The 25,059-nt window shown below is 35.7% G+C and overlaps 1 protein-coding gene and 2 long non-coding RNA genes across 9 annotated transcripts in view; 2 read left to right on the top strand and 1 right to left on the bottom strand.

The window, feature by feature from the left end:
- The window catches only part of LOC126912022 (uncharacterized), a 345,442-nt gene extending 331,224 nt beyond the window's left edge, over positions 1–14,218 (bottom strand). For both annotated transcript variants that reach the window (XR_007706634.1, XR_007706635.1), the window contains exons 1-2: positions 14,081–14,218; positions 3,744–3,898 (exon numbers count right to left, since the gene is read on the bottom strand). This is a non-coding gene — a long non-coding RNA (uncharacterized LOC126912022). The remainder of the gene's footprint in view (positions 1–3,743; positions 3,899–14,080) is intronic.
- Positions 1–20,401, top strand: part of LOC118280215 (synaptotagmin-7) — a 670,807-nt gene extending 650,406 nt beyond the window's left edge. For all 6 annotated transcript variants that reach the window (XM_050702065.1, XM_050702068.1, XM_050702066.1 and 3 more), the window contains 5 exons: positions 1,945–2,121; positions 7,273–7,353; positions 10,823–10,991; positions 13,641–13,853; positions 14,773–20,401. In XM_050702065.1, the coding sequence (XP_050558022.1) occupies positions 1,945–2,121; positions 7,273–7,353; positions 10,823–10,991; positions 13,641–13,853; positions 14,773–14,873 (741 nt within the window). In that variant the 3' untranslated portion in view covers positions 14,874–20,401. The remainder of the gene's footprint in view (positions 1–1,944; positions 2,122–7,272; positions 7,354–10,822; positions 10,992–13,640; positions 13,854–14,772) is intronic.
- Positions 20,402–23,492: 3,091 nt separating this feature from the next.
- Positions 23,493–25,059, top strand: part of LOC126912025 (uncharacterized) — a 166,943-nt gene continuing 165,376 nt past the window's right edge. The window contains exon 1 of the long non-coding RNA XR_007706638.1: positions 23,493–24,535. This is a non-coding gene — a long non-coding RNA (uncharacterized LOC126912025). The remainder of the gene's footprint in view (positions 24,536–25,059) is intronic.

Here is a 25,059-nt window from a genome sequence, read left to right as displayed (position 1 = left end):
AGCCTGAACGACTCGATGGATTTCAACTTGATAAGGGTCGTTTGATTCGTATTTACTGTGAGAGTGACACTAGATACCTATAATTATCAAAATATAAAAATAATCTAACTAAAAGACAATAAAATAAAATAATGTAATTTAAAAAACTAAAAATCTCGACTGCGATTCTTCATAATATGAAAGTGAAAAAACCCTAAAACAAGAAAGTCATCGTAAAATTAAAGCAGTCGGGACCCATTCTAGAAAGCAAACCGTATGTGCCCTCACTAAGTCTTCATATTTAGAATGGGTCCGAATTTTACGATGACTTTCTTGTTTTAGGGTTTTTTCATTTTCATATTATGAAGAATCGCAGTCGGGTTTTTTAGTTTTTTAAATTACATTATTTTATTAATAGTGTGACTTACAGCATAAATTACGAAAACTGGTGTACATTGTACAGTGCTACAATGTGCACATCTGCCTACCTCTTCGGGAATAAAAGGCATGACAACGAGGCAGGCAGAAGCAATAAACAGGAATTAAAACGAACCATAAAATAAATTAGTATACACTTAAATATTAACAGCTAACAGCTAAATTAAACACAATTACAATTGAATAAACAAACAATATTTTATATAATTATCATCACCATACATAATATTATTGCTATAATTCTTCAAGATTTCCATAGTATTTGTATGCCAATATGTTATACAAATACTAATAATTGACTCGACTATTGTAGTATCACGAATAGTCTTGGTAATTGAAAGAATAAATATGAGATTCTTAATATAATATGTATAGGTACATATTATTATGTTGGAAAAATTCTATTGTACAGAAACCATTTGAAGTTGCTTTGTATTATATTTATTGTGATAAGTAAAAACTTAGATTACCTATTGTAATTTTTTTTTTCTAGAAATGTGAATTTTTATTTCAATGTCCGTCTTGTAGATTATTTTAAAACATTAGACTCGTATATTTTATTTTCTTACGGAAACAAATACTTTCGAAGATATATTGATTTCAAATATCGCGTGAAGTCACTTCTAGGTACATTTTATACGTAGAAATGAAGTATTTGCTCCTACTCCTAAAGTTTGATTAGTTTTATCTAAGTATTGTTATTTTATTTGACAAAATAAAAAATAGTGTCTAAAATTTTTTCATTACCTAACTGACGGACTAAATAGATTTTTAATTTTCATATCCCGTCATCATCCCTATCTGTGGACTAAGTTTTTTAAATGCCACAAAGTTTGGGCGCGAAGAATCTCAATAATTAATCTTATACTGAATCCAGTTATAGGCCAAAAACTAAGCTAAGTAATTTAGCTTAGTTCTCATAGTCATCTAAGAGTGGGAGAGCCATGCTTCGGCACGAATGGGTCGGCTCGACCGGAGTGATACCACGGCCTCGCAGAAAACCGACGTGAAACAACGCTTGCGTTGTGTTTCGTTTTGTGAGTGAGGTTACTGGAGACCTATTCACCCAATTACCCCACTTCCCCATCTTCCCAATCCCCGATTCCACAACAACTCTTAAAGGATTTATTCATACTAACGTACGATGTAACTGTCCAACGAGATAACTCGATCAGTTTCAAGTCATGCCAGGAGCCCATAAATCCAAAGCAACTGAAACATCAGAGGCTTTACAAGTGCGTTGCCAGCCTTTTGGGGGTTACCAATTTAAGGGTTGTTGGGGAATCGGGGATTGGGAAGATTGAGAAGGGGGGAATTGGGGCTCCGGTAACCTCACTCACACAACGAATGCATGCAAGCATTACACAATGCAAGCATTGTTTCACGTTGGTTTTCTGTAAGGCCGTGGTATCACTCCGGTCGAGCCGGCCCAGCAGTGCCGAAGCGTGGCCTTCTCACAAAACTATTTATATCTTTCTTATTTAGTAAAAATACGAAATTAACCGTCGAATTTTAATATGTTCACAGGGCAAGGAGTTACCAGCCAAGGATTTGAGCGGGACCTCCGACCCGTACGTCCGGGTGACCCTACTGCCGGACAAGAAGCACCGACTGGAGACCAAGATCAAACGGCGCACCCTCAACCCGAGGTGGAACGAGACCTTCTACTTCGAAGGGTTCCCGATACAGAAACTGCAGAGTCGGGTAAGATTTTTTTTTACATTTAATGGGTCGACGTTTGGCCGCTATCTCACCTGATGGTAAGTGATGATGCGGCCTACGGTGGAGCACGTCTGCCCATAAGCAACCTATTCACTCGGGCCTTGAAGACACCCAAGTTATACCCATCAGGAAACACAGATTATATATAAATCAATTATATTTTTCTTAACTAACGTGAAATATAGAAAATTAACTAAAAATTACGGTTTTCTTACGTAAGTTAATGGAGAAAAGCTCTACTAGTTTCGATTCACAGAAGGACTCTTCATCATGAGTAGCGCGCAGCCTATTCAAAATGACCTCTATGACTCGAAACTAGTAGAGATTTTCCACGTTAATTTGAATGAAACCATGATTTTTAGTTTTATATATTATGTTTATGTTAAGTGAATGAGCAGACGGATTACCTGATGGTAAGCAATAACCGCCGCAAAGAAACACCAGAGGCGTTACAAGTGTGTTGCCGTTTTGGGAGTAAGGAATTTAAGGGTTGTTGGGAAATCGGGGATTAGGAAGGGGAGAATTGGGCCTCCGGTAACCTCACTCACACAACGAAACACAACGCAAGCATTGTTTCACGTCGGTTTTCTGTGAGGCCGTGGTATCACTCCGATCGAGCCGGCCCATTCGTACCGAAGCATGGCTCTCCCATACTTTAAGTAGTTAATAGTGGGTGGTAATAATCGCCATTAAAATATCCGTCAGATAACTTTAAAAAAACAATTTCAAATAATATCCATGAGGAAACCGCGTGAAGTCGTGCCCCTCCGGTCCAAATGGTTATAAATTGACACTTCAAGGTGCGTGACACGGCTTCGTACCCGGGTGAATACTAAACGCTCGGCTAATAGTTGACGCCTTTTAATTTAATTAAAAACGTTACTCTTCCCTGTTTTTTTACTTTGTGAGGGAGGGGAGAAAATTAAAAGTAATGGTGTTGCTTAAAAAACTTGAGTATTCTTTTGTGAGTGTAATTTTTGGGCGTTTGATGTAAACATAATTAAATGGGATTGTGAAGAGTCGTATCTGATTCGATCGATCTCCAAAAGTCTTTGAACTTTAACAGCCTATAATTGGCCACTGCTGACCAAAGGCCTCTTCTCACACGGAGAAGGTTTGAGCATTAATCACCACCTTCGCTCAATGCAGATTGGCGATTTCAAACTTATAATTAGAAATTATAAGCCCAGGTTTCCTCACGATGTTTTCCTTCACCGTTTGTCAGTGGTGTTTAAATATGTTAGACTTTTCTACGACGTTTGACGTTCTAAGGAGCGTACATACAATGTGTAACAAAATACCCATATACATCAAGAAGGGCTGATGAATACAGGTTGAATAGAGTCTCTACACGAAGTTTCAGCTTAAAATACGATTAAAAAAAAATTGTACCAAATACCTACTTGGTATCGCATGGTTCTTGATTTTAAATCATACAAACATGTCACAACACTACAGGGGTCACTCGCTAATATTACGAAACATTTCTTCTGTCAATCTGATCGCCTAGTACCTGTACCTAATTTTGATCACGCGGCGGCGCGATTTGAAAAATTCTTTTTTTTTTTTTATGAGACATGCCGGTAATCGATCAGACGTATTACCTGATGGTAAGCAATCGCCGCCGCCCATGGACACTTGAAACACCAGAGGCTTTACAAGTGCGTTACCGGCTTTTTGGGAGTTAGGAATTTAAGGGTTGTTGTTCGGGAATGGGGATGGGGAAGATTGGGAAGGGGGGAATTGGGCCTCCGGTAACCTCACTCACACAACGAAACACAACGCAAGCGTTGTTTCACGTTGGTTTTCTGTGAGGCCGTGGTATTACTCCGGTCGAGCCGGCCCATTCGTGCCGAAGCATGGCTCTCCCACACTTAATTCATAACTTGGTACCATTAGTTTAAAAACCCTTCCTGTATCGTTTGTTATGTTATCTAGAAGCCGTGCAATTGATATGCATACCCCCTTTTTGTTACACGTTGTATAACTCTGAAAAAGTCACATTGGTATTTGCCGTTAGTGACTACGTTTCCCTTCCCCGTTTTAGTTACAATCCCACTTCCTTCTCTGTTTTTCTCTCTAAAAAGCAGGACTCCTATATTACTGAATCCTATATCCTGACGAATCGCTTGTGAAAACTGGACTTCAGAACTTCGAACGTCTTATTCGTAAAGTCTTTCGGATACATTTCGGATAATTTGCACAATTTCTCCTAGTCCTATTCACCATCGTCCCACCAGACAAACGATAAGGCACCATCATCGGCCACATCATCGCTTACCACCAGGCGAGATGGTGGTCAAACGCCATCCCATTAATTTAAAAAAAACTAAAAAGTTAAAGTGATAGGTACGTTTAGTTTATATGTATAAGCGAAAATAAAGCGGCAAATAGGAAAAGAATTAAATATTGACTGCCTCGTTGGTCGAGTGGTCGCAAGTGCGACTGCCGAACAAGGGGTCTCGGGTTCGATTCCCGGGTCGGGCAACATATTACTGGGTTTTTTTTCGGATTTTCGAAAATTTCTCGGTAGTAGCACGGAGTCTGGAATTGTGTCCAGGATATGGCAATAGGCTCACCCCCTATTACATGGGACTTATAACACAAAATGGTGAAAAATGGGTGTACATTGTATAGCGGCATTACGTGCCGTAATGTGCACCTCTGCCTATCCCTTCGGGGATAAAAGGCGTGACGTTGTGTGTGTAGATTACTCGGATTTTTTACCTAAATTCAAAAACATTTGCCATGATTATTGGAAGGAATATTTTAATAAACGATCACTAGAAAAGGGTTTATGGTATAAAACCATACAGTGTGAGCCTCTTCGCGTGCCTTGGTTTACGAATAGTGTTATTTGTAGAAAACTAATTGTCATTGCTCTAAGACTTAGATCTGGACACATTCCATGCAAAAAATTTGCCTTCATGATGAAGAAAATTGCTTCGCCCAATTGTGAGGAATGTGGAGTTGTTGAGGACCTACAACATTTATTGATGTAATGTGTACAATATAAGTCAAGTAAAGATAATTTGATTAGGTCTCTGAATTTTAACAGAACTGATGTAGGTATGTTCCACAACATTTTGTCCCAACCCAAAAAAGCTGGTGACAATGAAATTGTAATTGATAAAGTCTGGACCCATTAAATAAAGAGACTAAAATCATATGGAGTACTCTTGCTCAATTCTGTCTCCATAGGAATCTACACTTTGGAATTGAGAAAATAGCTTCATCAAGCATTGCTAGACACTTTTAGACTGCTTGTTTTTATACCAGATTTAAAGTGTTTTTTATAATGAGAGCAGACGTTAATTTTAATAATTATTAATATTTGCTTTGACGTTAAAACCATGCCTTCCTGCCTTGTCTATTTGAAATACTAATGATCATTGCTGACTTTGACATTTGACCTTGATGAAGGCAAAAGCTTCGCCCAATTGTGAGGAATTTGGAGTTGTTGATGGACCTACAACATATATTGTAATATTAGTTTAATAACAGAACTTAGGTATGTTCCACGAACATTTTGTAACCAAATGACAAACAAGTTCATGGCCCATATCGCGTAATATGTTTATAATAGATTAGCCCCTTTAAATAAATAAAGAGAAAAAAAAGCGGCAAATAAATACATACAATACGTAACCTCACGCCTGTCTCCCATGATGAGAGTAGGCAGAGGCTGAACGCCAATTGTTACGAATCTTACATACCTCTTTCGCTTCATCAACAGTAAATACTAAGACGCAAATACTACAAGCAGGATTTGGCTGCTAATGTTATTTATAAGCCCCGTGTAACACAGGGTAGTATTTTAGGCAGAAATATAGCCTGTGGTATGTAATGAGCGCGGTTGGTCTGGCTATAACTTAGCCCCCGACTTCCTAACAGCCTCATAAACAGAACAGCTGGGCTATTGTTCTGTGAAGGGGTAGACAGAGAAACAGCTAACATGAAGCTGAGCTGATCGTAAACTGACACATGCGTACTGCCATCTGAACGGGTCCGCTCATACTGCTGTGGTTCTTTCCTCTAAAGACCACTACAGAATCATCTTGCACGGTTCTCTCACATTATCCTCTATATCATTGTCTGGACTTTAAAAGAGACTATGACCTCTGAGTTTGTTTCGGCATTTCTTCTCAGAGTAGTCGGATAGGAAATGCCAGCCTCATCTAGCTATTTGAAATATTGACGTGTAAAAGTGTTATTTTATAACCTATTTACAGAAATAAATATCATTTATCATTTATGAAATACCTTATAGTTATAAGTTTTTAAACTTACATGGTCACTAACACTAACGTTAGAACTTAAAACACGGAAAAACCGAATAAACATGGTAAATATCCTTTCTTAAATTCTAATGTTAATGAAGTACCTTTTTAAACGACTTCAAAATAAGGAGGTTTGCAGTTTGACCTGCTTATATGTATACGTGTTTGTGCGTGATTATCTAGCGTTTTTTTTTTTTTGCTTTGTTAAATGGGCCGACGTTTGGCCGCTATCTCGCCTGATGGTAAGTGATGATGCGGCCTACGGTGGAGCACGTCTGCCCATAAGCGAACCTATTCACTCGGGCTTTGAAGACACCCAGGTTATACCCATCAGGAATTGATTGAATTTGGCTGATCCGATTATGGTGTGGTTTTTAGCGTAGTATTTTTCAGACTAAGACAATTTTGCAAAGTGAGGCAACAAAGAGTGCACCCTGTATATACTGTGTTTACTCACACACTTGTAAAACTGTAACATCTCCTGAGTAATAGGCTAATCTAATTAGATAGACTGGCCACCATTATTGAATTCGATCGGGAGATTATGTCTGGGAGAGCTTTGGCACAAATGGGCCGGCTCGACCGGAGTGATACCACTGCCGTGTTTCGTCGAGTGAGTGAGGTTACTGGAGGCTTAATTACCCCCTCTTCCGAATCCCCATTTCCCCATCAATCTTTAAATTCGTAATCCCCAAAAGACCGGCAACGCACTTGTAACACCTCTGATGTTTCAAGTGTCCATGGGCAGCAGCTATTGCTTACCGTCAGGTGATCAGTCTGCTCATTTACCAGCTTATAAAAAATAAGTTATATTATATGTATGTTTGTTAAATATGTTATGTAATTTTTCCAGGTGCTCCACCTTCATGTTTTTGACTACGATCGGTTTTCCCGGGATGACTCCATTGGAGAAGTATTCCTGCCTTTGTGTCAGGTAAGACAGGCTTTGTAAAGAGCTCAGCTTCATTGGTTAATGGTGCTATTCCACCAGAGATGTGCTATGTAACTTAACTTTGACTGCACGGTTGGCGCGGTGGCTGGGCAACTGGCTTCCGTGGAACGGGTAGCGGGTTCGATTCCCGCACGGAGCAACTCTTTGTGTGATCCACAAATTGTTGTTTCGGGTCTGGGTGTCATGTGCATGTGAAATTGTATGTTTGTAAACGCACCCACGACACAGGAGAAAATCCTAATGTGGGGCAACGTTTTTTTAAAAAAAAGAAAAGAAAAGAACTATGCAACGAATGTGTAATAGCTAAGCTGTGACACTATGTGTCCGTTTCCACTGATACTAAGCTATGTAGCTGTGCAAGTAAGATGTGTTATGAAGATGCGTGGTCGCAAAGTAGCTGTGCGAGGAAGATACGCTGGTCGAATGCGATGTATATGATAGTAGGGAAGCCATCCATAGCACGCATCTTTCTGATATGACTTCTCCCGCTATGAGCGAAGCGAGAAGGAGTCTCAGACTCAGGAATTACTGACAAAAAACCACCCTGTTCCTACTCCGTCTTATCGAGCCGGAGCCCCGGTAAACTCGCTAGGCAGTCAGCAGCTCGGATCAGAATGATACTATGCTACGTTGAAATAAATAACTTAAGTGTGCTGTATACGACCACGTTAAAGACCTTTAATTAAAAATTAAGTCACCCCCTCTTATTGTGAACGTCGTAAGATATCTACGACTCCTTGAGGCACTTAATATTGTGAGGAAAAGCCTCTCTCATTCCTTACTACAACCATTAAAGTCTACTTTACTGATAATATAAATTGTACAGAATAGGGATGATGACGGGGTATGAAAATTAAAAATCTATTTATTCCGTCAGTTAGGTAATGAAAAAATATTAGACACGTACGTTTTTATTTTGCTTCGTTGGCCGAATAGTCGCAAGTGCGATTGCTGGACATTGTACCTCGGTTCGATTCCCGGGTCGGGCAAAGTATCACTGGGCTTATTTCAGTGTTCCGAAAATTTCTCAGTGGTAGCACGGAGTCTGGAATTGTGTCCAGTACATGGCAATAGGCTCACCCCCTATTACATGGGACATATAACACAAATGGTGAAAAGTGGTTGTACATTGTATAGCGACATTACATATCGTAATACCTCTGCCTACACCTTCGGGGATAAAAGGCGTGACGTTGCATAATAGTAATAGCTGATATAGTAATGAAATTCCACAAGTCCTATCTACTACTGAGATGAGTCTCATTGAGTCCCTAATCGTATGGCTTGGAAAACAAATGAAAACCGATCATATTCGGTCTATGATTGCTAATGGGACCCGACCCTTTCATTTAGTTAAAACTATTTCAATATCATATTTGGGTTTAAATGGTTACTGGGACTCCGTTAGTTAAGTGGTTAGAAATGCAATTGGGATGATGACGGGGTATAAAATTTGTTTAGTCCGTCAGTTAGGTAATGAAAAAATATTGAACACGTATTTTTTTATTTTTTCATATAAGATACTAAATTCAAGTTTGGAAGTGGGGCAAATACGTCATTTCTACGTATAATACGTGCTTAGAAGTGAGGTCACTCGATATTTCAAATCGATATATCTTCAGTAGGTATTTGTTTCCTTAAGAAAATAAAAAATACTTGTTTATTATTACAAAAAATCTACAAGACGAACATTAAAATAAAAATTAGTCATCTACCCTATTACGATACACAACATCCATATTGATTGTACAGTTAGTGCGGTGGCTGGGCAACTGGCTGCCATGCAACGGGTAGCGGGTTCAACTCCCGCATGGCGAAATTCTTTGTGTGAGCCACAAACTAGTTGTTCCGGATGTGTAAATTTGTAAACGCACCCACGACACAGGAGAAAATCTAAGTGCGGGGCAATGTTTTCTTTTTATAAAAAAAACTGCTGTAGGTACTCTTTTGTAGAAAAATAGACGTGAACTTAGATTAAGTTAATAAAGTTAACATCGCCTAAAGGAATAAGTTTTATATTACAAAACAAAGTCAACGAATGACCTTTAATTATAATTTAAAACTTTAAAACAAAACAAAAGTTTTAAACTTTTAACTGACCTTTTGATCAGTTAAAATGTTAACTAGTACTCCATCTAGTTATCGTGGATTGGTTTAACTTTTGTTTTATTGATATATTTTACTTAACTTGCAGTTGACTGCACAGTTAACGCGGTAGCTAGGCTCGCACGCTCGGAACAGCTCTTTATGTGATACACAAATTGTTGTTTTGGGTCTTGGTGTCATGTGTATGTGAAATTGTATGTTTGTAAACGCACCCACGACACAGGAGGTATACTAGTGTGGAGCAACGTTTATTTAAAACAAAAAACTTAAGTGTGGAAGAGCTATGCTTCGTCACGAATGGTAATGTTTTACGCACTTTTAGCCCACTAATTTTTCGGTCATAAGAGTTTTTATTTTAAAAAATCCATATTTTTACATTGTACTCGTGCTCAGCGCTGCCTGTGTGGCAGCACTGGCAGGGTCGCCATGCAATGACGTGGCTTCGGGAGCAAATTATGAGACGTGTTGATCTTATGAATAACTTTAATTGACTATCTTATATGACTAACTTACACTACTTATAGGCGCGAGGTGTCACACACACTACAATCAGGTGATCCGTCTGCTCGTTTACCGGCTCATTAAAAACGTTACCTATTTAGATATTTCGATATTAAATAGTAGCTGGAATTATACCTGGTGCATAATCATACCAGGTGGTTCGATCACCTGATGGTAAGCAATCGCCGCCGCCCGTGGACATCCGAAACACCAGAGGCGTTACAAGTGCGTTGCCGGCCTTTTGGGAGTTAGGAATTTAAGGGTTGTTGGGGAATTGGGATTGGGAAGGGGGTAATTCAGCCTCCGGTAACCTCACTCACACAACGAAACACAATGCAAGCGTTGTTTCACGTCGGTTTTCTGTTAAGCCATGGTATCACTCCGGCCCATTCGTGCCGAAGCATGGCTCTCCCACACTTATTAACTACAAAGATATCTACTTTACCTGACCCGGGAATCGGCCTCAAGACTGTTTAATTTCCGGAGCTGCGGACTGACTAACGGGTTTACGAGGACTCCGGCTCGACAAGCAGGAGTAGGAACGGGGTGGTTTTTAATCAGTAAGAGTCTGACACTCCCTCCCGCCTCGCACAAGGCGGGAGAAGTCATTGAATGATTTTCCCTCCTCAAAAACCAAAAAAAAAAACTGTGTTTACTTTATGGTTATCGAAATAAATATCTATCATCATGGATTTGTTTCAAAGATTGTTCGCCACCTCAAACCTATATTATAAAGTTTAGTTAAAAGTCTCAGTTTTAATATACTTCCATCTAACTTAAAGTAAATGTTTGTCAGTCATTCCATCAACAGCACCTCACATATTTTCTATCTCTTTCCTTCCAGGTGGACCTGAGCGAGAAGCCATCGTTCTGGAAAGCCCTGAAGCCGCCGGCGAAGGACAAGTGCGGCGAGCTGCTGACGTCACTATGCTATCACCCCAGTAACAGCGTACTCACCCTCACGCTGCTGAAGGCAAGGAACCTGAAGGCAAAGGACATTAATGGGAAATCAGGTAACTATAGCTTTTATTCCACGTTTACAGTACAGTACTCTCAACGGATCTTGGCAGGTCTGAACTACGTGCAGAAGGACATTAATGGGAAATCAGGTAACTATAGCTTTTATTCCACGTTTACAGTACAGTACTCTCAACGGATCTTGGCAGGTCTGAACTACGTGCAGAAGGACATTAATGGGAAATCAGGTAACTATAGCTTTTATTCCACGTTTACAGTACAGTACTCTCAACGGATCTTGGCAGGTCTGAACTACGTGCAGAAGGACATTAATGGGAAATCAGGTAACTATAGCTTTTATTCCACGTTTACAGTACAGTACTCTCAACGGATCTTGGCAGGTCTGAACTACGTGCAGAAGGACATTAATGGGAAATCAGGTAACTACAGCTTTTATTCCACGTTTACAGTACAGTACTCTCAACGGATCTTGGCAGGTCTGAACTACGTGCAGAAGGCTGCGCAATAACTATTTTTAACCGACTTCAAAAAAAGGAGGAGGTTCTCAATTCGACCGTATATATGCTTTTTTTATGTTTGTTCGCGGATAATTTAGAACCAAATGGTGGCATGAGGCGAGGTGCGGGGGGCGGCGATCTAGGCTAGAGATTGACCATTTCTAAATACAATTGACCCTTTACACTTATTGCGCAGCCTTCTGCACGTAGTTCAGACCTGCCAAGATCCGTTGAGAGTACTGTACGTTACTGTTCTAACGGTTAGACAGTATGGGGGTGTTCATAATTTACGTGCGAGGGGGCGTTGTTAAATCTCATCTAATCTTACGTTAGGAAGAGGTGTGTTCTCGGCGAATATCACGCAATTACTTTCTTAACAATTCAAAACAATTACATAATAAACCGACATGTCAAAAAATCTGTACTGCCTCGTTGGCCGAGTGGTTGCAAGTGCGACTGCCGGGCAAGGGGTCTCGGGTTCGATTCCCGGGTCGGGCGAAGTATTGCTGGGCTTTTTTCGGTTTTTCGAAAAATTTCTCAGTGGTAGCACGGAGTCTAGAAATGTGCCCGGTATATGACAATAGGCTCACCACCTATTACATGGGACTTACTACATAAATTGTGAAAAGTGGGAGTACACAGTGGCATTACGTGCCATAATGTGCACCTCTGCCTACCCCTTAGAGGATTAAGGGCGTGACGATATGTATGTATGTATGTATGTCAAAAAATCTCACATGAGATTGGGAAATGGGACCTCCCCCAGAGTTAAATAAAATCTCACGACATCTCATAAGAATGGGAGGGGGGAGGGACAGAAAAAATCACCTCAGGTAATTTATGGCCTTTAAGACTTCAAGATTTTAAGATCAAGGGATCCTATGAACAAAAATATGTTTTTTTTAAGAAAAACTTTACTTTGAGCTCTTACATAATTATCATTGTTGTTGTCGGACCAACAACGCCTGCAAAAACACCAATAGCAATTTTGCGAACTAGTAAATGTCTTCATGGTTGTCACAGAACATAAAAGATGAAAGAACTGCTAAACTCTACATTAAATTATAATAATTCATGTTCAGGACAACTTTTTTTAATAACTGTACTACTATTTATTAATAACGTGAAAATTAATAGACATTTTTAAGTACATATCAGTATCAGACTTCTTGTATCAGTCACTGCCGGGTATAACACAAATAACTTAGCAACTAGCTGCTGTGCAACTTATTGCAGCCTTAATTGGGTAGTTTCCGAGGTCAAAAACAAATTATTTTGATATTTCAATATGATAAAGTATCCCAAAATAATCTTACTTTCATTCATTAATTTGACGATATACGAGTACTTATTTATTTATTTTTTCTAGCTAATTTTAAAGAAGTAAGTATACTATTTGACGCAAAAAATATGACGTCATAAGTTGCGATCTCCTACAAAATTCATAGAAAAGTAACATTTTTGACATTTCGATAAAAGTATTGAATTTGACTAGTAGTGAACTACCGTATTGTAGGTACACCTTTTTTTTTGAGGGGGAAAATCATCTAATGACCTTTTCTCGCCTTGGGCGAGGCGAGAGGGAGTGTCAGACTCTTACTGACTAAAAACCACCCCGTTCCTTCTCCTGCTTTTCGAGCCGGAGCCCCGGTAAACCCGCTAGGTAGTCCGCAGCTCCGGATATTGTAGGTACACCTAGCAACCCTTTCTGTGGTAATAAAGTGGTAATCTATCACAAATTATAATAACATAACAACTATGCATTACAAAGCTGCACGTAAAGTTTGTTTGGTTGGTTAGTTAAACGTCCTAATCTCTAAAACTACTTTTTTTTTATTAGTTTTTATGTTAGTAGCTGGTAAACTGTCATACGAATCACCTGATAAAAAGCAATCGCCAAAGAAACACCAGAGGCGTTACAAGGGCGTTCCCAGTCTTGTGGGGGTTAGGAATTTAGGGATTGTTGGGGAATCGGAGATTGGGCAGGGAATTGGGCCTCCGGTAACCTCACTCACACAACGAAACACAACGCAAGCGTTATTTCACATCGGTTTTCTGTGAGGCCGTGGTATCACTCCGGTCGAGCCGGCCCATTCGTGCCGAAGCATGGCTCTCCCGCACTTAAAACTAGCCCATCCTGCTTGTCACTTATTTCATAACTAACCCATCAAAACCATTTCATTTCAGATCCCTACGTCAAAGTATGGCTTCAGTTTGGTGACAAGCGCATAGAGAAACGTAAGACCGCTATCTTCAAGTGCACCCTGAACCCCGTCTTCAACGACTCCTTCTCCTTCAACGTACCCTGGGAGAAGATCAGGGAGTGCTCGCTGGATGTCCAGGTCATGGACTTCGATAATATTGGACGGAATGAGCTGATCGGGAGAATATTGTTAGCCGGTAAGTTTTTTGCAAAAAAATTTAGTTTTAAGACTTTTTTTTTTATGAGACATGCCGGTAATCGAGCAGACGTATTATCTGATGGTAAGCAATCGCCGCCGCCCATGGACACTTGAAACACCAGAGGCTTTACAAGTGCGTTACCGGCTTTTTGGGAGTTAGGAATTTAAGGGTTGTTGTTCGGGAATGGGGAAGATTGGGAAGGGGGGAATTGGGCCTCCGGTAACCTCACTCACACAACGAAACACAACGCAAGCGTTGTTTCACGTCGGTTTTCTGTGAGGCCGTGGTATTACTCCGGTCGAGCCGGCCCATTCGTGCCGAAGCATGGCTCTCCCACACTTAAAGACACTTAAGACTGTTTATTTTTAATGGACCAGGGCCTTAGGGGGCTTTTCCACCAGAGAATATGTGCTATGTAGCTATGATGCTATGATGCTACGAAGATGTTATAGCTAAGCTGTGAAGCTATGTAACTATTTCCAGTGATGTTTCCATATAAAAAAAAGGTAATTTAAAAAACTAAAAAACCCGACTGCGTTTCTTTATAATATTAAATGAACTAGTTTCCATATAAAAAAAGCTTTAAGCTATGTAGCTTTTTTTATTTAATTTTTTTTTAGTTTTATTATTTTTGTGCGAGAAAGATGCGCAGCTCGATTATGCGATGTATCAATAGTTCCATGCACACATTCATCGCACGCATCTATAGCACGCGTGTTTCCATATAAAAAAACATACATAGCTTAACTGCGTTCGTTTCCACCAGTGCTAAGCTATGTGTAATTAAATAACCTTGTATACCTACTAAAGTTTTTTTGCCATATTTTAGAAATAATTCCAGTTTCTATGCTACTTACAAAGATTTTTCAAGAAAAATTGAGAATCGATACTACTTATCTTTTTTTTACATTTCTAGGTAAAAATGGGTCCGGCGCAACAGAAACGAAACACTGGCAAGATATGATCACGAAGCCTCGGCAGACCATCGTCCAATGGCATCGCCTCAAACCGGAGTGAAAAGGAAAATCAAGATCAAAAAATTAATAAAAAAATTACAAAAACGTCATAAGACTGAATGGTTAACAAAATTTAATGACACTACCACTCTTTGAACTGTCCTTGTAACGGCGTTGTGCTTTTATTGTTTGTTAACATTTCATAGTTTGTTAAAAACCATTTTCGTTCGTTGTTAAAAAAGATTTTTTCTTATAATTGCTTCATTTTTTTACACATTTTTAATGTAAAATCAAAAGTTATACATATAATTGCGTTTTTTTCTTTTCGATAAAATAATTTAATAAATGTTTTTTCTTTAAATCACGATTCTATTTCATCTAAGCACACGCTATTTCTCGAATCTTGACTATCGTTAAAACTAAAAAAATGTTAAAACGACTTAAAATTTAAAATCAAAAAAATTTGAGATATTTCTAAAAAACACGAAAAAATCAAAATGTTGAAAATTAACTTTTCCTAAAAAGTGATTAGTTTGAAATGATATGCATGATTAAATTTTTAACACAACATTTATTTATTGTTAGTTAAATTATTTGAGTTCAAATAAAATACAATTTGTTAATTTTCTATTTTAGTATAACTGTTGTTTATTGAATGTATCGTTTTAAATTATATAATTATGTATCGTCAGTTAATTAAAATTGTTAAATTATATGACATAGCATTTCAAACTAATTTAAAATCTTCAAGCTATATTGACGTTTTACTTAATAATTAATGGTTGGATGATGAATGTTAAGAATTTTAATAAAAAATATTGTTAGAATTATAAATTAATTGTTAAAAATGTAGTAATTATTACTAATGGTCGGGTTCACATCGCACAAAGAGAGTAGAGTTTTTTGTTAAAATTGCTTTTTTTGGTTAACATATATTTTATTTAATTTTTTATTTGTAATTATAATATAAAAAAATTACCGATGATTTAACATTTAAAAAAAAGAAAATTGATTTTGAATTGCTCAATTAAAGAGTCAACAAATAATTTAACAATTACATTTCATTATTTATATTATTATAAATAAAAATATCAATTCAATCAAGAGTAATGAAAAAACTGCCAAATTTGGAATTTGAAAAAAAATTAAAAAACATCTCATACACACAACGTACATCATTTATATGAAAAAAAAATGAAATGTGTCAAAAAATTTACTTTTCGTATGCGAAGATGCTTGTTGAAAGAAGGGACATTCTAAATTAATTGTTAAATTTTAAGAAAGAAATGCAATTGCACGAGGCTGGTCAATTTTAGGTGAGATTTAAACGTGATGTAAGAAACGCCCAATGTTGCAAGCCATTCTTAACAATAGCCATTGAATATTGCTTCATTTAATAGTTAGCGAACGTTTTTGTTATAGTAAAATACGTATATATAAAAAATAAATAAAAAATAGTATGAAACGCTTGTTGTTACATGTTAAAGCTTACATTCCGTAAAAAGTAGTTCGAATCGATGTTATGGCGTATTGAAAAAAATATTTAATTAAAATAAATAAATGAAATGAAATGAAATGATTTTCATAAAATATCAATTCAATCAGATAATTTCATGCAATGAATTTCATTTCATTTCATTTAATACATAATAATAATTTAATAAATATATAACAGAATCATCAGAATTCAAAGTATTGTATACATTTATAAAGGTTTTATAGAATATAGAGTAACTATAGGTGTACAACTTAGCTTGTTGTTATAGAAATTAGACAGTTTAATGTTCATACAAAAAAATTAGTTGCAATCAAAAAAATAAGGTCTGTTTGAATAAAAAAAAACAATTTTACTTGAAAAATAATATCCTCTAAACTGAGCTTTGAAAAACCGATTTTAGTGGAAAAAATATGTCAAAAATTAACATAATTGTTAAGATATGTATAATTAAATAGTTTTAGTGGTAAATTGTTAATGATTGGTTAGTTATATCGATATTTAATGGGCAGCAACTTCGGAAGGAGTTAATGGTATATCTATATATCCTCTTTATGTAGAGGAGGACAGGCTTGAAGATGATGATACGGTAGTGACTTTGTAAATAGAACATCTAACATATGTTAAAAATCAATATCCTTATTTACTTTTCGGTGTATGAAAACAAAACGCGAGCGAAAAATCAGAGAGCGTCGGGCGCTCTGTTTGGCCGGCGCGAATGAAACAAACAATCAGTGCGTCGAATCCGCCACTCGTATAGTTTTCGTTTAACGTAAAGCAAACTCTTACTAAGCGTACTGAGTGCCTAGACAAATACTAACTCAGAAACGATTGAATTTCAGACCTATCACGTATAATATGTGATAAACATAAGCTAGACAACCATTGTTATGTATTTTGTGCAGAGATAACAAAATTATCACTGTATCGATCGTCACTTGATTAGATCTGCGTATCTTAACTGCCGAATTCAATAACCGATCTCATTCCAAAGTCTTTAGATAAAAATGGGATTTTGACATTAGTTCTATAGAGTTTCTGTCAAAAGTAAATATCGACGCAAAGAATTTGCGATTAAGATCAATTATTGAAGTTAGCAGTTAGACGAAAAGGATATAATTATAACAATGCTAGTCAAACGAATGAATAGATAAATTGATTTATAGTTATCGCATTCTTTAACAGCACAGCTACAAACCAACTATTATCGTGTCATTTAAATTTGAACACTAAATCGTATGTCGTATGATATATTATATAACGTCATTGCAAAAAGGCTATGAGCGCGCGGTCCACGCGCTGCACACGCAATAAACGCCGTGTCTAAGCTGAGTCAAAGTCGTACTGTTTTAGAGTTAGTTTCTTTTATGGGCTATATCAGTGTCATTCCCAAACATTGATTATTTTTTACTCGTTTGACTAGCCTTTGTGTGTCATTAGTCAAGACTAAAGGCCAACTTCTAATAACATATTAAAAAAACTTTCAACATAAATATCGATGTAACTAACTAAAAAAAGTTGGATATAGTGATGTGACACTTACGATACCGCTGTCAAAATAATGAGCAGAAAAATGCAATCTGTCAAAAATGTTTGACAGTTCAATAAATTCAATAGAAAAATGTATCTTATAATATAATAGTTAAACGTCTGTCTGTTCATTGGAATAGGTAGTTTAATAGCTGAAAACTATATATTTTTTACTCTCGTGTTTATGCAATGAATAAATGTCTATTTTAATGGTAAAGTACCTTGGTGATGCTTTTTTAAATTATTTTTGCTAAGCATTTTTATAATGTTGAGTTTATTTTATCTAAATGTATGCTACTGACACTTTATATAAAATTAGGTGTCAACTCCTATTTCGCGACTCAAAATGCTACTTCAATTTACCAAAATTCCATAGCTCTCAGTGCCCAAAAAATCTAACTAAAAATTCCAAAATTCTCGAGAATGCGGACAACGGTTCAGCTCTAAAACAAAAGCATATCCAGGTTATGGTAGGAAAGTAAAAATTAAAAAAATATTGTAAGTATAAAAGAAAGGTCAAAATGAGAGGAATTATTCTAATAAATGTACATAACATAGGAAAAAAATGTATTGATTGTCGTCATGCAAAGTTTGAGCTAAAAATCGAAAAAAATATTTCATTAAAATATACATTAAAAAAAATATTTAATGATAAAAATAAATAAATATTTTTGCATCTTCCGATTACTACCTCTTTTCGCTTAATAAAACCATATTTTTTAAATGTTGTGTAGCTACAATTTCAACTCTTTAAAAATAAATATGAAAGTGTATTTTTCCATAAATAAAATACTGCTATTGAATTTTATTTTTCTTGGATAAACCAGTTATTTGATTCATAAAATAAATTGTCATCTAATTGAATTCATTACTGTTAAACATTCATAAGAATTTAGTCTCAAATGATTGGTTTGTTCAATAATTGTCTAGCTTTTTAATTCGAATCATTGTGATGTACAATTTATGACATATCAATTATTTTAATTTTTAAAGCCTTCAAGGAATATATATTTTGGTGAGAATTTCTTAATAAAACTATATAGATTATAGCACGACGCACATACATTATTTTTTAACTATATACAGAATAATCAGAAAGCAGTATCTTTCTTCTGAAACTACGACATATATATTACATCTTTCCACCTTTTTCTTTGTTAACATATGACTAATAATTAAATTATTCAACTTTTTTGTTAATGTTTGAGTAATAATTATTCAACATTTTTTGTTAACATCTAAGTAATAATTATTTTTAATTAAAAAAAGTTAACGAAATATATTTTGCAAAATAATACGAATCGAGATTGCAAAAGCGAACGATTTTTCCAATAGTATTTTTTAATAAATGAATAATAATTTTCGCAATTATTTTAATCATTATAACATTTAATATAATTCGGTGTTGTCATATAATTGCCAATAATAGTATTGTTGTTGCAGACGTATATGTAATATATATATACAAGCTTCATGTCAGTCGCTATGTATGTCGTGATGCTTTGGATTTCGTTCGTGTTAGATTACGGAGTATTTCTTAATAAACAACAGTATTTATATCTAAAAAGAACCTTTTATTATAATAAAGATATACATAGCAAGAATGACAGAGTTACAATGACAACCAAAAACAATCATGCCAGCTAGTTAAATTTTCAGGAACAAATATTAAAACTAAACTCATTTGTGTTACTCAACACTCCCCCTAAAATTTAACTACAATAAAAAAATAAATCTCCCACTGAAACTCACATATCAAACAGTGGGAAAAGAAAACAAAATCTGATCTCTTAAATAGATAAAAGATTGAGTTGGTAATGCTTTAGTCAATATATCAGCTAATTGACTGTTACTAGGAATATAATTTATCTTAATTACACCAACCTCAACCTTTTCTCTTATAAAATTAAACTTTATATCTATGTGCTTAGTTTTCTTGTGATAAACAGGATTATTGATCAGCTTGATCGCACTCTGGTTATCAACATACAACGGCACAGATATAATATTTTCACCTAAGTCTAACAATAATTGTTTTAACCACAATATCTCCTTTGCAGCCTCACATGCAGCTACAAATTCTGCTTCTGTCGTGGAGAGAGCAGTAGTCTTTTGTTTCTGGCTACACCACGTTATTGGTCCCCCATTCAAAATGAAAATGTAACCCGTAGTAGACTTCCGCGTATCAATATCGCCAGCAAAATCTGAATCTGAATAGCCAGTAAGATCACTACTTCCTCCATAAGTTATACATAAGTCCTTAGTATTTATTAGGTATCTAATAACACGTTTAAGTGCATTTACATGTTGCTGACTTGGATTGTTTACATATCTGCTCAAAACATTTACAGCAAAAGAAATGTCAGGCCTTGAAACAGAACTTAAAAACAATAAGGAGCCTATAGCTTCCCTGTATGGAAAATTAACAATATCTTCATCAACTTTCTTTGAAATAACAACATTTACATCTGCCGGGGTATTGACAGGATTTGAATTACTCATACAAAACTTCTTTATTATTTGTTCTATGTAATCCCTTTGACAAATATAGATACTATTATTTACTCTCTCTATTTCCATTCCCACAAAATATTTCAATTTTAGTTCCCTTATTTTAAATTCTTGTTTCAAATCTTCCATAATTATTTTAATCATTGAGGAACTGGAAGAAACTAAAAGTACATCATCAACATAAATTATTAGAATTACTTTTACCCCATTGAAAATACCTATATAAACACAACAATCAGCCTGAGATTGCACAAAACCATACTTAACCAAAAATTCAGTGAATCTTCTATTCCAACAACGCGATGCCTGTTTCAGACCATACAATGATTTATTAAGTTTTAAAATACAATCATTTTTAAATGTAATTCCTTCTGGTACTTCTATAAAAATATCCTCATCTAAGTACCCATTCAAAAAAGCAGTTTTTACATCAAATTGTTGAATTTCTAATTTATACTTAGCTGCAATTGAAAGAACAATTCTTATAGAGTCGTATCTCGTTGTTGGAGAGAATATTTCTTGATAATCTACGTCTTTAATTTGATTAAAACCTCGTGCGCATAAACGAGCTTTGAATCGTCTTACCTGATCATTTTCTCCCTTTTTAATTGCAAAAACCCACTTAGTAGTAAGTGTATGTTGACCAGACCTCTCGACTGGAGTCCAAGTATTATTTTCTTCATGCGCAAGCAGTTCTTCATCAATAGCTTTCAACCAGTCATTTCTTTGTGGACTCTTCATTGCTTCAGCGTATGTCTGAGGCAGTGACAGTTCAACAAGATTTGCTTCAAATCTTCTATTAATTCTAGGTCTCAAATTTATATTCCTTGCAATTAATTCATCATCTAATTCTTGAGACGGTTTATATGTAGGGTCACTACTACTACTACAACTCAACATGCTGTTGTCATTCTCTGATGACGATATTTCTAAATTAGTATTCTCTAGACTGTTTTCTTGCATTTGGTTTTCTTGTTCTAATGTCTTCTCTTCATCATCAATATATATTTGTGTAATATTTTTCCGTATCTCTGGAACATTATGTTCTTCAAAAATAACATTTCTAGATATTTTAATCTTCTTGGTTTCTGGATTGAACATCCTATAATTGTTGTTATCATACCCAACTAGTATCATTTTCTCACTCTTCTTATCAAGTTTCGTTCTTAGTTGATCAGGAATATGGACATAACCAATGCTTCCAAATACCTTCACATGTCCTACATGAGGTTTGATGCCATTCCATAGTTCATATGGTGTTTTCTTAGGAGTCTGGCTGGAAGAAGTTCTGTTTAATAAATAAACTGCACAATTCACAGCCTCTGCCCATAATTCCAGTGACACATCTCTTGCATACAACATGGAACGTGCACTCTCTACAATGGTACGGTTCTCTCTTTCAGCACGCCCATTTTGTTCAGGTATATAAGGTGCAGTACACTCATGAACTATACCTTCTTTGCTTAGATACTCTTTGAAGGATTTATTTACATACTCTCTTCCGTTATCAGTATGCAATATTTTGATACTATGCATGTATTTATTTTTGATAATAGCATTATATTTCTTGAATATATCAATCACATCACTTTTATGCTTTACAAAATATACATGCCTGAAGCTTGTTGCAGCATCCTTGAACAATACAAAGTATCTTGCACCTTGAACAGATGTATGACTCATTGGACCACAGACATCACTATATATAAGGTCACCTGGCTGTAGTTCTCCTCTTACAGATTTGTGAAATCTAAATCTGCACTGCTTTCCATAAGCACATGCTTCGCAGACAAAATCAGCTTTATCATTGTTGTCAAAATTCAAGCCTTCTACTGTATTTTCAGCACTCATATTCCTGATATTTTGTATGTTAATATGTCCCAATCTTTCGTGCCAAATTTTCATGTTACTTTTATCATTTTGTACCAAGTTACATGTATCTGAAATTACAGCTTTTATTTTCAATTCATATAGATTATTTTCAGTCATTGTTGCATACAATACTAACTTCTTATCTTTGTAAATGAATGCATTGGAGTTTTTCTTAACAATGGTGTATGATTTTCGCATAATCACACCCTCTGAGAATAGATTTCGTCGCAAATTCGGAACATACAATACATCATGTAGTTCACTTGTCTCCCACTGTCCATTGACATATCTCTTTATTAAAACCTTGCCTATGCCAGCTACTTCCACTGACTGCTTGTTTCCTAATGTCAATGATTTCTGATTGCATTCAAATAGTTCTGCAAAGAACTCCTTTCTGTAGGTCATATGTGCGGAGGCACCACTATCTAAAATCCAAGCATTCTGTTCAGCTTCATGTAAACTTTCTTCTACATTGAACGCTAACATATTTGCACCTTCTTGTTGAGGTTTTCTGTTCTTGGATTTCTTTGGATAACGACATTCTCGAGAAAAATGTCCTCGTTTTCCACAATTATAACATTCAAATCTATGTTTAGTGTTAGTGTTATTATTCTGATTTGAACTACAAGCATTTTTATTTGGCTCACTTTGTTTAGGGCTCTTCTTCCAACTTTTGTTGGCCACAAGGAGAGCAGTTTCTTGCTCTTCTTCACATTGCAAACTAGCTTCTTCATCTAACAATCTTGCAGTGAGATTGATAAGAGTCTGTTGTTTTGGATCCAATGACATCCATGCTTGACGAAGTGATCTGTACTTCTGTGGCAGTGTTCCAAGTATTTTTGTAATCACAGCCATTTCACTGACATTTTCACCACTTTCTTTCAACTGTTTGGCTAACGATTCTACTTTCGAAATATGTTGAGCTACGCTGTCAGTCGGTGACATTTTGTACTGATAAAATTTTTCATGGATTAACATTTTACATAACTCACTCTTTTGTTCATATATAGATTCTAGTTTCGTCATAATTTCCTGAGCTGTTTCACAATTTTCCACCAGAGTAATTTGCTTGAGTTCCATCGAAGATGTAATGATGAACATCGCCATGCCATCGTTCTTTGTCCATTCAACACTATTTTCAGACGGTTTCGGCACTGAAATATCAATCCCTTTTGCTTTCAGGGCACATTTTATCTGAAACTTCCATTGTCTGAAGTTATTTCCGTCAAATTTATCCATGTTCATACGCGTGGACTCCATTTTGAGATTATTTCTCAAAATACGATTGTAACTTTTTCTTTGCTATTTTCTTTTAGATATCAATTACAGAACCTCCTGGGCCCATAACCTGTTAGATTACGGAGTATTTCTTAATAAACAACAGTATTTATATCTAAAAAGAACCTTTTATTATAATAAAGATATACATAGCAAGAATGACAGAGTTACAATGACAACCAAAAACAATCATGCCAGCTAGTTAAATTTTCAGGAACAAATATTAAAACTAAACTCATTTGTGTTACTCAACAGTTCGGTAAAGATCGGCTCAACCGATATAATAAAACATACTTATAATATATAAATTTGTAAACGCGATCTGTGTCTATCTTGTGCAATATAAATGTTATAAAATTAGGAAAAATGTGATTTTAAAAATATAGTTGGTTATATTTTATCGTATATAGTAAATGAGAAAAAAATAATGTTTTAATTAATAAAAAAAATATTATTATTACATGTAATATCATGATGTACTGTTAAGAAACTGAATGTTTAGATTAGATGAAAAAGTTAAAAAATGTGTATTTATATAGACTGTTAATTTTTAAATAATAAGGACGTATTCGCTTTTAACAAATGTGTTATTTTTAATTTAATATTTCCATTGCATAGGTGGTTACTGTTGTGTATTTTACGTATTATTTTCATTTTAAATGATTGCATAATTAAGGTTTTTAGGTGTACGGTTCATTAAAATTTATTATATTGTACACGTATTATAAAGTGTTGACAATCATTAATGTATTGTGTATTTATTAATTGTAATTAAATTCATTATTCCCGAATAAAATATTGAGTTAATTACTCGTGGTTATTATTTTTAGATACTTACATATTGATTATGCAACGTCACGCCTTTTATCCCCGAAAGGGTAGGCAAAGATGCACCTTACGGCACGTAATGCCGCTATACAATGTACACCCACTTGTCACCAATCATTATTTGTATTATAAGTCCCATGTAATAGAGGTTGAGCTATACAACGTGTAACAAAATACCCATATACATCAAGAAGCGCTGATGAATACAGGTTGAATAGAGTCTCTACACAAAGTTTCAGCTTAAAATACGTTTAAAAAAAATTGGTACCAAATACTTTGTATCGCATGGTTCTTGATTTTAAATCATACAAACATGTCACAACACTACAGGAACACTCGCTAATATTACGAAACAGTTATTCTGTCAATCTGATCGCCTAGTACCTGTCTACCTAATTTAGAATAACGCGGCGGCGCGATTTGAAAAATTCATAATTTGGCACCATGAAAAAATGAGTTTAAAAAACCCTTACCGTATCGTTTGTTATGTTATCTAGAAGCCGTGTACTTGATATATATACCCCTTTTTTGTTATACGTTGTATATATACCAGACACAATTCCAGATTCCGCGCTACAACTGAGAAATTTTGAAAAATTCGAAAAACGCCCAGTAATACTTTGCCTGACACGGAAATCGAACCCGACCCTTTGTCTGGCAGTCGCACTTGCGACCACTCATCCAATGAGGCATTCCAAATGAGTCCAAGAACAGGGAAGTAAATAAAAGTCGC

This window comes from Spodoptera frugiperda, chromosome 21 (assembly GCF_023101765.2).
Source record: "Spodoptera frugiperda isolate SF20-4 chromosome 21, AGI-APGP_CSIRO_Sfru_2.0, whole genome shotgun sequence".
Lineage (NCBI taxonomy): Eukaryota > Metazoa > Arthropoda > Insecta > Lepidoptera > Noctuidae > Spodoptera > Spodoptera frugiperda.
This window is presented reverse-complemented; position numbering and strand designations above follow the sequence as displayed.